Source organism: Triturus cristatus, chromosome 11 (assembly GCF_964204655.1).
Source record: "Triturus cristatus chromosome 11, aTriCri1.1, whole genome shotgun sequence".
Lineage (NCBI taxonomy): Eukaryota > Metazoa > Chordata > Amphibia > Caudata > Salamandridae > Triturus > Triturus cristatus.
Genome location: NC_140594.1, coordinates 711,862,081 through 711,876,349, shown reverse-complemented (window position 1 = coordinate 711,876,349; position 14,269 = coordinate 711,862,081). Strand labels below are relative to the sequence as shown.

General features: G+C 48.5%; 1 protein-coding gene across 2 annotated transcripts in view; it reads right to left on the bottom strand.

Annotated features, from left to right (window-relative positions):
• Nucleotides 1–14,269, bottom strand: part of STAG1 (STAG1 cohesin complex component) — a 1,292,585-nt gene that overhangs the window by 588,176 nt on the left and 690,140 nt on the right. For both annotated transcript variants that reach the window (XM_085634343.1, XM_085634344.1), the window contains exons 14-15: nt 4,599–4,713; nt 4,122–4,239 (exon numbers count right to left, since the gene is read on the bottom strand). In XM_085634343.1, the coding sequence (XP_085490469.1) occupies nt 4,122–4,239; nt 4,599–4,713 (233 nt within the window). The remainder of the gene's footprint in view (nt 1–4,121; nt 4,240–4,598; nt 4,714–14,269) is intronic.

Below are 14,269 nucleotides of genomic sequence, written 5' to 3'. Positions count from 1 at the left end.
TGTCGGGATCCATCTGTAGATCTTGCGGAGCATGCAGAGGGTGTTGAAGCAGGAGGAGGAGACTGCGTTGACTTGCTTGGTCATGGTGTGCGTTGAGTAGAGGATGACTCCCAGGTTGCGTGCATGGTCGGTTGGTGTCAGGGGTGCCCCTAGTGACGAGGGCCACCAGGAGTCGTCCCAGGCTGATGGGTTGGAGCCGAGGATGAGGATCTCCGTCTTGTCTGTGTTCAGCTTAAGTCGACTGCACTTCATCCAGTCGGCAACGGCTTTCATTCCTTTGTGGAGGTTGGATTTGGCGGTGAGGGGGTCCTTGGTGAGGGAGAGGATCAGTTGAGTGTCGTCGGCATAGGAGATTATGTTGAGGTCGTGCTGTCAGGCGATGCGTGCGAGTGGAGCCATGTAGATGTTGAACAGTGTCGGGCTGAGGGAAGATCCCTGGGGTTTGCCGCAGATGATCTCGGAGGCTTCAGATCGGAATGGGGGGAGGCGGACGCTCTGGGTTCTGCCAGAGAGGAAGGAGGTGGTCCAATCTAGGGCCTTGTCTCAGATCCCTGCGTCGTGGAGGCGTGTGCTTAGTGAGCGGTGGCAGACAGTGTCGAAGGCGGCGGAGAGGTCCAGGAGGATGAGGACCGCCGTCTCACCGTTGTCCAGCAGGATCCTGATGTCGTCTGTGGTGGCGATGAGGGCGGTCTCGATGCTGTGGTTGTTGCGGAATCCTGACTGGGAGGGGTCCAGGATTCTGTTATCTTCGAGGTGGCGGGTGAGCTGTCTGTTGACGATCTTCTCGATGACCTTAGCTGGGAATGGGAGCAGGGAGATGGGCTGGAAGTTCTTGAGGTCGCTCGGGTCCCCATTGGGTTTTTTGAGTAGGGCGTTGAACTCGGCGCGTTTCCAGCTCGCTGTGAAGGTCGCGGTCTCGAAGGAGAAGTTGATGACGTTGCGCAGTTGGGGTGCGATGGAGCTGCCGGCTTTGTTGAAGATGTGGTGTGGAAAAGGGTCTTATGGGGAGCCTAGGGGATTGTGCCCATGGTCTTGATTGTGTCCTTGGTGTTCACGTTGACCCAGGCTGTCAAGGGGTCGTGGTCGATGGGGTGCGGCGGGTCTGATGTGTCGGGCCAGTTGGGTTCGTCCGGGAGTCGAAGCTGTCATAGATGTCTGCGATCTTGCGGTGGAAGAAGGTGGCGAGGGAATCACACAGGGCTTGCTTCGGTGGGATGTCGTTGGCGCTGGGGTTGTTGAGTTCCTTCACGTTGCTGAAGTGCTCCTTGCTGTTGTGTGCGTTGTTGTTGAGGCGGTCTTTGAAGGAGGTCCTCTTGGCGGACCGGATGAGGTGATGGTGGTTGCGGATGGCGTTTTTATGGGCTGTGCGGCTGTCCGGTGTCTTCTCGCTGTGCCATTTGTTCTCCAGTGTCCGGCAGGTGCGCTTGGATGCTAGGAGTTCCGGGGTGAACCAGCTGGCTCTCTTGCTGGTGTTTTTGTAGGTTGTTTTTTTCAGCGGGGCTAAGGTGTTGGCGCAGTCGTCCATCCATCGTCTGAAATTGCGTGCGGTGTCGTCGGGTCGGTGGGTGGGCTGAGTGCGAGGTTTGTCTGGAGTTGGTCTACGGTGACTTAGCTCCAGCATCTACGGGGGATCTGTAGGGTGCGGTGGTGTGCAGCGGGTTTCCGCAAGGTGAAGTGGATGCAGTGGTGGTCGGTGAAGGTAATTTCGGAGGTGTGGCTGAAGAAGACGTGGGAGCTTGAGGAGAAGATGGCGTCGAGCGTGTGTCCGGCAATGTGGGTCGGCGTCGTGAAGAGCTGTTTCAGTCCGAGGTTGGCGATCAGGGTGGAGGAGTTGCTGTCGTTGTTGTTCTCCAAGTGAAAGTTCAGGTCTCCGAGGAGGATGTAGTCGGTGGAGGTCAGGGCGCGCGTGCTGATGAAGTCGGCGATTGAGTCGCTGAACTGGGGTCGTGGTCCGGGGGGTCTGTAGATGAGGGTGCCTCTTACCGTGGTGTTGGGATCCGTGTGGATCTGGAAGAGCATGTGTTTGGCGGTGCTGAGAGTGTCATCGGTGCTGGTCAAGACCCTGATGGTGTCTTTGTGGACGATGGCGATTCCTCCTCCGCTTCCGTTGGTGCGGTCTCTGCGGGTGATCTTGTAGCCGTCGGAGATGGCTATGGCGATGTCGGGTGCGGAGGATTCGTTCATCCAGGTCTCTGTCAGGAAGGCGACGTCCGGTGAGGAGATGTAGGTCCCAGAGCTCGACGGCATGTTTGAGTGCGGAGCGGGTGTTTAGTAGGATGCACCGGAGATGGTTGAGGTCCTTCTTGGCGGGAGTCTCGGGGTCTCCGAGGCAGGTGAAGCTGCAATTCTGGCAGGTGAAGGGACCACAGGTGCGTTTCGGGTTGGCTTTGAAGCAGGTGGGGGTCCGTCCTGGGTTGAGAGCGATGCGGGTACTGGCGTCGTATCGGAGGCGGTCTTCGTGGCGGATGCGGAGGCCAGGGGTTCTGGCGCTGGGCACGGTCCAGGCGCAGACGGGCTTGCCTTTGGCGCGGCCGCCCTATATGGGGAGGCAGGGGCAGCAAATGGTCAGCGAGGAGGGCGGGGCCGCAGGAGACACAGCGGCGGGAAACGGGAGGGCGAAGGGGTACAGAAATCCGAAGGGGCACAGAACGAAAAACAGTGCACAGCAGTGGGGGCACAGAATGGAAGGGCAAAAACCGTGGAAAAACAGTGGGGGCACAGAACGAAAACTGTGCACAGCAGTGGGGGCACAGAACGGAAGGGCAAAAACAGTGGGAGCACAGAACGAAAACAGTACGCAGCAGTGGGGGCACAGAACGAGGACAGTAAGCAGCAGTGTGGGCACAGAATGTAAGGGCAAAAACAGTAAACAGCAGTGGGGGCACAGAACGGAAGGGCAAAACAGTGGAGAACAAATACAGAGGGGCAAGACAGTACCAGTGATGCTCACACCGACAAGAACCTACCTATGGCCTACCACTGGCCACCAGGGATGAGGCGCAGGTGGTAGCCTGTGGGTGGAGGAGGGCCTCAGATTCAGCAGCAGGGAGCTGGACGCACAGGTGGCGCTGTGCGGATGGGGGGTGGGCGCCCTACCCAGAGGTCAAGGGTCGCTCACCTCACCGCGCAGCGGTCGCCACATATGGGGAGGTGGGAGGGAGGGCAGTGATGTTCATATGCACTCTGTTGTAAAGCGCATTTTGCTAGGCACACAGGCAAAACTTTGTTGATTTTAATCTAGGAAGTGTCAGTCACTGGTATCTTCTTTCTAATTTAATTTACTTTTGTGTGTGCAACCTCTCACTCTCTCTGCGAGTCAGCTTTTGAGACTGAGTAATTATGATAATTTAATAGCAGGCACCTGAGATCATCCATGCTGGGCCTCTCGCATCCTATTTGGTACATGCGGGTCCCACAGTTCCCTTCCATTTCTGGTGGTTTGCAGCAGTTTTAAGTTCTTCTTAGAGTTTCTTGTTGCTGAAATGGGTGAAATTTATGATATTTATAACTTTCCCTCATCTTTACTACTTGATTTTTCTCACAGGAAGTGTCACTTATTGTCGCTGAATGTCACTCAATTACACTGAAATTATGAAAATGTCACAGTGGCAATTGGAGAAGATAAAGCCATAATTAGGCAAACCGTCATACATTCTGGGCACCAGAAGTGACCTGGCAGGGCTCCACACCCTCACACGGCTAGCCCTGTGCCCCCATCTTAGCTACCATCAGCTTATCTTTTCTATTAATAAAGTGATTTATGAAAGGGCACAGGAGTTGTACATATGATCTAGATTTTAATGGTTTAATTCACCTCTTTTTCTATGGTTGGGGTTCCCTTGTAAAATAAAAATGATTATTCTAGAGTGTTCATGTCTATATTTATGAAGGGTTTAACATATCACATTAATGGTGCTTGTGACTGAAAACAAGAAAGAAAACAGACAGATCTCTGCCCCAAAAAAGAATGGACCATTTTGTAGCATAATTTGACACTCTTGCAACAATCATTCCCCTGAGCAGGAAAGAGAGGGAAACTGCAATAAGCAAACTTCAAACAGCATCATGTTCCTTTAAAATATTAGTGCCCATCAACTTTGTTTTAAAAGTATAACTCGTACCTTCTTCTCCTTGGACAGGTTCTTCCACCAGAAGTTCGATCATACATTCCCAGTCCTTAAGCAGCTCTTGCGAACTCTCCCAGAGACTGTCCACGAGGTATGCAGCATGTTCATGCAACTATGAACAAAAATTTTAAACATTACATGCCCATACTCAACTCTAACCTACCCGCACCCCATGGTGAGAATGTACTAGAACATTTTGAGCGACCTCATTTACAAAAGTTAGAAAAACATTTGTACAGCTGCTTTCTCAGAGGTTCTAGGATTGCAATACATATCTAATGAATATGTCCATCCAATGATAAACAGCAGCTCTGTTAGGACATTTAAATCTCAGCGTAATGAAGGTCTTTTTCCAAATGAAATACTATTGGAGCTTACTGTTATCTAAATTACAAGTGTATTGTGATTTGTGTTACATCTTCACAGCATCTTAGGTGGTTTATTGCCAACGTTTCTACTTCTGCAGCTCACCTCACTCTCAAGAAAGAATAACACCAACATCTTAATGAGGTTCCCATTGGGGCTGTTCCTTCCTCGCTGCTTCGCCAGCGCCTCTTCAGCCAGAGGGTCATGCCTGCTAAAGAGTCTGAAATGGAATAAAATAGTTAATCATAGCTATTGCCAATAAACACCTTTTATTGGTTCTCTCTCTATCAGGATGGCTGAAGGTATACAATATTATATTAAGGTGATAGGATGTGAATGACTTGAGACCAGTAGGGGGAAAAGTCTGGTACAAATAGATTAGATCCAACGAATGCCAAACATATTACTGAAGAAAGCTTCAGAAATTGTATATACAAATGCATTTAACATGCAAGATACCCTGTTCTTCGCTTTACATGTCTCATTTTTATTTTTACAGGAGATTCAATGTCCACGTCGACCAAGAATAGTAAGCTGGTGCTTCTTTTACCCTGAACCATAAAACTAATTTTACCCCAGCCAACTCAGTTCTCGAGAATAGGAACAAAGGCTTAGGCTCTGTGTAATAAATTGGGAAAATAAGTCTACTATATCTAACTGAAAATATTGAACATGGAGTAATATGCCAATTAAATTTACTTTAACATCTATTCAAGCCGGTTTTATTCTATTTCATGCAAAAATTGATAACAAAAAAATTGTGTGGGTCCAACTCAGATGCTAATTTATCACTAGAGAGCACAACTGAGATCTCAGAAAGAAGCACTATTATCCCCCTCAAAACTGGGCATCAAATAAACGAAGGAGGAATACAACCAAAGCATTATCCTCTGCATTTCATGACTCTAATTCACAGTGAAACACTTACTGTACTTTGAAGCCAAACAGGATAGAAAAGCAAATAAATGAAAAAACGAAAAGTAGCAATTTAAATGTCAATAAGACAAGTTTGCCTTCTTTTTCAACCAAAAATCTAACCATCTCTACTTGTCAGCTTTACACTGTTGCCAAGTTATTCACCAATAGTTAAGCAAAGAGAACATTGGTAGCAAATATGCACACATTATTGTAATTGGATATATATAGCGCCCACCAACCCTGACGAGGGGTCTAAGCACTTTTCTGCGAGTAGCACGCTACTCCGGAAACAAAAAAGGATTAGTGATGCATTAGTAGAGGGATATATGAAACTAATTTGAGCGGTGGGGGCATGTGAGTTTATTATTTGTATTGAAAAATGATAGTGGAGGGATAGAAGAGGGGAAGGTTTTCAAGGATATAGCGCTTGTTACCCCTGATGAGGCGTCAAATCAGTTTCTGGTAAGTAGCACGCTACTCCGGGACCCAAAAAACAGGATTAGTGGTGAATTATTATAGGGAAATATGAAATTCATTTGAGCTGTGGACATAGGAGTCTGCTAGTTGGATTGAAAAAGAGTTGAGTGATACAAAAGGGGAGGGCCTCAAAAGTGTTTATTTGGAGATCAGAGCAGTAGGAGGAGGTTTGGGATGAGTAAAGGAGAAGTGGAGCAGGTAGCATCATGCATATATGGAGGGGTCCCGAAATCGTAGACGTCAAATGTTGAGATTCAGAATGCTTTGACTTTTAATAACTCAACATCTTCCAGGAAGAGGGTATGCCGGTAATGCAAGGAAAGGCCAGCGGGCCCCAACTCGGAGGAAGATTCCCACTATAGAGGAGGCAAACTCTTCCCATTACATATTGCAGAATGACCATCTGATGGAACCACCAATTTGCTGCGCCCTTAGAATCTCTCTGTACAAGAGTCTAATTTGCAGCATTACAAACCATATTTGAGAATCTGGAAGAGAGAGGACATGCCATGCTCATCCTTTCAAGGCAACTAATCTCCCAAGGGGACATCAAAGTGAGCAGGAATTTTGACACGGAAGGAGAGTAAAGAAACAAAATCCTCAACAGAAAACAGATGAAAAGTGGCACTTATAGCATACTGTGAAGGTTGCCACGTACTGGAATTCTCAAAGGTGTATTTTAAATTGGCGCAGGAATTCGCAATCTATTAGCAGCTACAGAGGATACATTTTTCCACTCTAGTTTTTGCTTTTGAAAATGATTTTAAAAAGTATTGTTTTACAGAAAATGTTGCCTCTTACAACCATATTTTGCATTACTTTCACAAGGAAAAGGCTTATAAGGTGTTCCACAGATCCTGCATCTGCATGGAGAACAAGTCAATAGCCTTCGGCAACGATCTTTCTGGTGGATACTATAACCGCAGACTCCTCACCTTGTGATTACCTCAAGGCGCCATGCTAGATTCAGAGCTTTTTTCCCCTCAGCAATCCTCAAACACGCTGGCAGGGGGAGCCGTACACCTCAGCGTCCGGTCCATCCAACCTAAGATTGAGCATTAGGGCCCCTAAATAGCTGCCAACTCCGCAAGTTGACGTTATTTTCTTCCTAATCTGTCCGTGCGTCAGACAGAGAACCCTTAAGGTCAGATAATACCAGTGAGCAAATCTCTAGATTTCCACCTTATTAGAATTGAAAAGATGAGCCCATTCCAAAGAAAGGAAGGACGGTGTGTCGGTGAGGAATCTGCAGTTACATATAGCATCCACCACAAAGATAATCAACGAAGGCAAGTTACCTGTTCTTCTAATTGATGCTTCCAACCATGACTCTTCACCTTGTGAATAGTTACCAAAGCAGTACCTTCCTAAGAGGTGGGTCAATGGAAAACTCAAGCCAGGATATCCTGTAGGATAGATCAGGCAAAATGCCCCTCCATCCGGACCTGGCTAGTAGTGCTGGGTGAACTGATGCCCACATAGCCTGGCAGATATCCCACTCTGGATGAATAAACCTGTAAGCCTTCCAAAGGCAGTTATTTGGCCAGCACATAACAGATCTTGATGCACAAGACAATCCATCTAGAGGTGGTTCTTTTTTGTACATCTTCCCTTTTTTCACCCCAGATAAATCCAGAGAGCTGATCATTCCCCTATGTTCCTTGGTGATATCGATGTAAAACCTTTGGGCTCTTTTGGGATAAAGACTCTTTTCCTCTTTGGATGGATGAGGAAGCGGGTGAAGAAAACTAAGTGCATCACGACCTAAGGTAGCTTTTGTTCCAAGAACCATCTTGTCCAGATAAAACTTTGTATATGGCTGGAGGACAGAGCTTGTAATATGCTAATTTGGCTCTCAAAAGTGATCACTATGATGAATGTTGGTTTCAGTGTCCGAAGACGCATGGAACAACTGTGCATTGGTTCAAATGCGGGACACAGGAGGAAAGAAGGAACCAAGCTGATTGCAGCATCAGTAATGGAGTTGGTGGAACATATGAATCAGCCCTTTCAAAAACTGCATGATAAAGGTAATTTAAAGAGAAATGCCTGATCGAGTATTTGCAAGAGGGCTTAAAGAGCCAATAAGTAATCTAAGTGTTGCCACAGCAAGGCCCTGCTGGCTTAAGAAAAACAGAATGTCAGCTAAGCGTAGAGGTTGTATGTTATAGGAAAAACCAAACAGCAAACTTCTCCCAACATCCCCATGTACTGTTGTGGTGGAGGGATGTCTGGCTGCCAAGATGACCCCCAACCACTTTCAGAGGGAGATTGAAAGCCATTAACTGTTGCTGGTCAATCTCCATGCATCGAAGGGCAAGTTGTGCAGGTTTGTGTGCAGGACCCTGCCCTGCTGCTTTGACAGGAGATTCTCTTGAAGAGGCAGCCAGATCGGGGACATATGCTCATGATCAGGATATCCGGGTACCACACTCTCCTTGCTCAATCTGGAGCCACTAGTATGACAAGGGACCAGTCGCTCCTTATTTTCAGAAAGATGGGCAGGAGAGGCAGGAAGGAATATAGGACTTGTCCTGAGCTTGTCCTTCTGGAGGAAAGTTCATAGGGCGAAGGTAGAGGATAGGACTGAGGCCTCCATACTGCTTTGGCACCAAAAGGTAAGGGAATAGCACCCAGTCCAGACTTCGGATGCCGGCACCTTCCCAATGGCTCCCTTTATCGAGAAAACTTCTACTCGTTGAGTGGGCAGTTGGTCTTCTGGAAGGTATTGCTGTGTAGGAGTCATATTGAAAGGGTTGGTCACAAAGGGGACGGAGAAACCATTCTGAAGAATTTAAGGAACCCACTTGTCTGATGTGATGATACTCAACCTGGGGAGGTAAAAGGTGATACCACCTTCTACCGGGATTTCATGAGCCACTGAAGGTAAATTAAAGCTTTTTTTTTTTTTAGTAACTATGGAAGGGAGGCCGAGGTTTAGGTAGTTTATCGACTCTGGGGTTCAGGACGCTGATAGTTGAAACCCTGACCTCTGCTTCGAAAAGCTTGAAGGGGCAAAGTTACTGGGGGAAACTGCAGTATAGGTGGTGCCAATCCAAGGGAGCGCACTGCTGCCTTACTTCACTCAAAGTGCCCGAGAGCGGAGTCTGTCTGGTCTCCGAAGAGATGAGTGTCATACATAAAAGCATGTCCATAATTGACTAATACATTGCATGAAAACCCTGCTGAGAGGATCCAAGTGTGGCACCAAAGCAACACACTGGTCCTGTCTGCTCTACCCAGACAGTCGGCAATGTCCTGACCCTAATCGATACAGTACTTTGCCAGGTTCTGGCCATCCTGCTGGAGTTTGAAAACTGTAGATTATGGAGGGGGACATGCCCCTTGGACGCTGGTAAAAATCTGAGAAACCGTTAGGTCCTAATGGTATACAGAGAGTGAGCTCCAGATCCACTACAGACGACACAAAGAAAGCAATGGATGTCAGCACACAGTGGCAATGTAAGGACCCCAATGTCACAAACCGGGACCGGACAGACTACACACAAAGCCATATGATGCCACCTAATGACATGCGAGGGAATTGCACATAAAAGATTTCCAGACGTCTGAGGGTATTCACAGGGTGAGGAATCTATGGTTAGAAGTATCCATCAGAAAATATTGAACTGTTAACAGACATCAAAGTTACTGATGACCGGGAAAGGAGAAAAAGCACAAATGGTGAAAATGCCAAAAGTAAAGTGGGGTCTCAGGAGAAGGCATTCTCTGTGTCCTGCTGATAATACGAAAGCACAGTTGAGATGGGACATTAGATATCAAAGGAATGGAGTTGGCCAGGCGAGAAGGATTTCTTGCACAAGTATCATTCACAAAAGTCTTATCTTTTTCAAACCAGTTGTGAAGGAAGGAGGTAAGAACAGTTTGTTTGGTGTACATAGATCGTTGTTAGTTACACTGAGGAAGGGAATATTGGCTTTGCTTTTCCCTATATGGGATTACCCTAGGTAAACGTGAGATTGAACCCTTTAATACATTTCTTAAGTAATAATTCAAATGACATCTCACTCAAACATGTGCATCAAAAAGTAGGTACCCTACCATTTCTGGGAAAAGATCAAAGGGCTGTAGGTTTACAAATGAACAATAAACTTGGCAAGTTGCTTCTTAAAAAGGGTTTAATGAGACAGTACCTATCTAAAACTGCTGCTGATATGCCTGTCCATACATTCCATAGACAGGCACCTGCCAGTCATCATTAGGCATGTACTGAATAATCTGCAGAATTTTTCCATACTACTGTCCCCCATCTGGTAGAGACATTATCTATCTGCAGATTACTTACCTGTGAACTTCCAGGCGTCAGGCTGAAATCCAAAAGATTTTTATAAGCAGTACCCCTGCTCATCATTAGGTGGCGTCGGTCGACTCCACGTGACGTATGGCGTCGAGTTAGTCATTGTGGCGTCTGCGTCATCTATATAGGTGCAACCTTGGCACGCTGGTGTCAGTGCTTTTCACAAAATTTCCACGCCATAAGCGCGGAGACATGAAGTTAATGGACAGTGGTGTGTTTAAACAAGGGCCCTGAAGGGGAACAACTCTGACATGAAGAACTGATACACAGTGCAGGAAGGATAAGTGGTTCATAAGGAATCTGTGGCTAGATCATGTCTACCAGTTAAGGCTTTACAGAAGGTAAGTAACTTGTCCATCTGATAGAGCTATCTAACTGCAGATTCCTTACCTCTGAACAGATACTCAAGCAATACCATCCCAGGAGGAGGGACTGCAAAAAAGTTCAGGACGCAGTTTCTTTGCTAGAGCAGAACAGATCTTAATGCAGAGGATAACCTATTGTGAGATGGTCCTCTTTTTACCGCACGTCCCTTCTTTGCTCCAAAGTACCCTACAAAGTGTTGATCGTCCACCTGAAACTCTTTAGTGGGGTCAAGGTAGAACGATAACACTCTTTTTGGGTTCAGTCTGTGGAGACGTGGTTATTCGTTAGAAGGATGCGTAGGAGCATAAAGGTGGGCAAGGTGACAGATTGCACCAGGTAGAAAGGTGTCACCACCGTAGGCAAAAACGAAGTCCTGGTGTGGCGCACTACCTTGCCTGGGAAGATGGTCAGGAAAGGAGGCTGAGAAGAGGCTGCAATTCGCTCACCCTTCAGGCAGAAGTTACTGCCACTAAAAAGGCTGTCTTGATGGTGAGCAGCCGGAGGGGGGCAATTGTGCAGTAGCTCGACTGCGACACACATCAGATAAGTGAGGACCAAGTTAATGTCCCACTGGGGCATGATGAAAGGAGCAGGTGGAAAGAATGTGTATGAACCTTCAGGAATCTATATACAATAGGGACTTGAAAAGTGATGGTTGGTCTGGAAACTGTAGAATGGCGAAAGGGCCGAAAGGTAACACTTCAAAGAGCTGAGCAAGAGAGGATGAAAAAGAGAATGTCAGCATGGGAGGAATGCAAAGGGTCAATAGACTGTTCTGTACAATATTTATAAAACTTTTGCCATCTGCAGGCGTATATCGACATAGTGGAGGGTCGCAAACTATGGTAGAAAGGTTAAATGCTGTCAACTGTCGCCACTCAATGTCCAAGGAAGGAGAAGGGTTGACAGGTTTGGGTGGAGGACCCTCCCCTGCTGCTGCAACAGAAGATCCTCCTGAAGGGGAAACCTGATCAGAGGATTGATGTTCAACTGCAGACATCCTAGATACCAAACTCTCCATGCCCAGTTCGGAGCCACAAAAATGACTTGAGCCCAGTTGCTTCTGATCTTCTTGAGCATTCTGGACCCGAAAGGTATGGGCGTAAAGGGGGCCTGAGCTCGGTTCGAGACTGAAAGCGTTGTCGAGCAAGAGCCGCCATGGAAACTCCAAAGCGCAAAACTGTTGACATTGTACGTTCTCGATGGAGGCAAACAGATCCAACCAAGGCTCTCCCAACTGCTGAAAGAGTCCTTGCACTACCTCCGGATGGAGACTGCACTTGTGATCCGCTAAGCACAGACTGCGGAGTTAGCCCGCCCTGGAGTTAAGGGAACCGACCAGGTATTGAACTACCAGGGATATGCCCTGTTTCAGCCAAGTCCAGAGGTGCTGGGCCTCATGACAAAGTCTATGACCCCACCCCGCCTTGTTTGTTGCAGTACCACTTGGCAGTGGTGTTGTTCCTGAACACCTGAGCCAGCCTTCCCTTGATGGATGGTAAGACAGCTTTCTGTGCCAACTGGACCACACGAAGCTCCAACAATTTGATGTAGAGCCAAGCTTTCGCTAGAGACCAGAGTCCTCTGATCTCCACCTCTCCCAGATGGCCGCCCCATCCCAGGAGTGACGCATCTGACACTACTGTGAAATCTGGCTGGGACAGGGAGATGTCTGTCTGTGACCCATTTGCGGTTTGTCAGCCACCACAGCAGAGCTTGCACAGTTCCTGCCGAGATCTGGACCAAATCGGTGAGATTCCCCCGATGCTGTACATCGGTATCATAGCCTGAATATCCTGGACTCCCCGCTCAGGAGGATAGGCCCGAAACTGCACTGTGCATGAACGGCTCCGATGAAAGGGAGCGTCAGAGGGAGTCAGATGTGACTTCGGCACCTTGATAATACACAGCAAGTGTAGTAGGTGTGCCATAGTCTGGAGGTGGGAGACAACTGCTTGGGATGAGCCTGCCTTCAACAGCCAGTTGTCGAGACAGGGGAAGACGAACTCCTGATCTCTACAGATGAGCTGCGACCAACGCTATCACCTTGCTGAACACCCAAGTGGCACTGGTGAGGACGAAGGGGAGCACGGTAAACTGAAATTGCTTGTGGCCCACCGTAAACCGCGGTAGCGGTGATGGGCAAGCAGGATGGTAATATGGAAATAAGCATACTGCAAGTCCAATGCTGCCATCCAGTCTCCCGGGTCCAGGGAAGACAGAACCTGAGTAAGAGTGAGCATCTTGAACTTCTCTTTCTTGAGGAAGTAGTTGAGGGTTCTGCGGTTAAGGATAGGACAAAGGACCCCAACCACAGCCTACTTCTGGCGCCGGAACCCTCTCTATAGCTCCCCTGGCCAAGAGTCTTGACTTCTTCTCGAACCAAAGCAAGGTGATCCTCCGTCAGCCAATCGTATGTTGGAGGTATGGAGGGAGAGGTAGTCTTGAAGGGGAGGGAGTAACCCCATCAGACTATTTGCAAAACCCACCTTTCGGAAGTGCTGTCCCGCCAGTGGCCAAGTTGAAGGCATACCCTGCCACCAACTGGATGCCCATGATCTGGGAGGATCAGACTGGGAAGGTTTGGAGGCGGAGGAGGGAGAGGAGATTGTGGCTTGACCGGACTTCTGGCCACCTGACCAATGTCCACGGCCATGCAGAGGTTGCAGAACTTGTGCGGTCCTCTGGCTAGGGTAGGGCTGGCGTGGTTGGAAAAACCTTCCATAGCCAGGTAAGGAGCAGAAGGTGGACACAACACGGGATAATACTGAGCAGTCCACGGACTTGGCCTTAGCCCGCAACTCCTTGAAGTGCTCTAGAGCTGCGTTCGCCCGGTCTCCGTAGAGATGAGCGCCATCAAAGGACATGTCCATTAGGTTTGCTTGGACATCCCCCGAGAAGCCAGATGTCCCCAGACAGGCGAGTCGCCCAACTACCACCGTCAAGGAAATCGCTCTGCCCAGTGAGTCTGTTGTGCCAAGGCCAAAACATTTAGTAAACTTTGCTGCATCCATCCAGTCTACAAGAGCTTGGGAGAGGACAGCACGGGCCTCCTCCAGGACTTGTGGCAGCATTTGTGCAACCGTCTGCCACAGGGAATGGGAGTAACAGCCTAATAGGCATGCAGCGTTTACAGACCGCAATGCTAGGGTGGTGGACATTTTTTTCCCTTCCGAAGCAATCAAGCCTCTTGGATTCCCTATCCAGGGGTGCGGAAGGGAATACGCCACAGGAAGTAGAGGCTCAGACCATCAAGCTCTCGGGGGTTGGGTGAGGTGAGGAAAGCTGGGTAGCCCATTTCAGGGCAGTGGTGGCGGGGCCATTGTTCTATTCACGGGAGCCCCCTTGCTGGGTTTGGAGCAGGTCCCCAGAAGAACATCAGTCAAGGCCTCATTAAATGGCAGCAAGGGTCCCATGGTGGAGACACCAGGCTGCAGGACCTCTGTCAAGACATTAGTCTTGAATGCCACAGTAGGAAGCTGCAGGTCCAAGACCTCCGCAGACCTACGAACCACCATGCCGAAGCAAGTTTCCTGCTCCATAGCCAGGTTAGGAGGGAAAAACATGCCAGGCTCTGGAGAGGTATTCAACCCACTGGCATCAGCCAGTGCCTCATAACATTATTTCTCCTGTGCAAGGCGGGACTTCCAAACGGTCCTGCGTCTCCTCTCAATCCTCCTCCAATCTTAGCCAATAG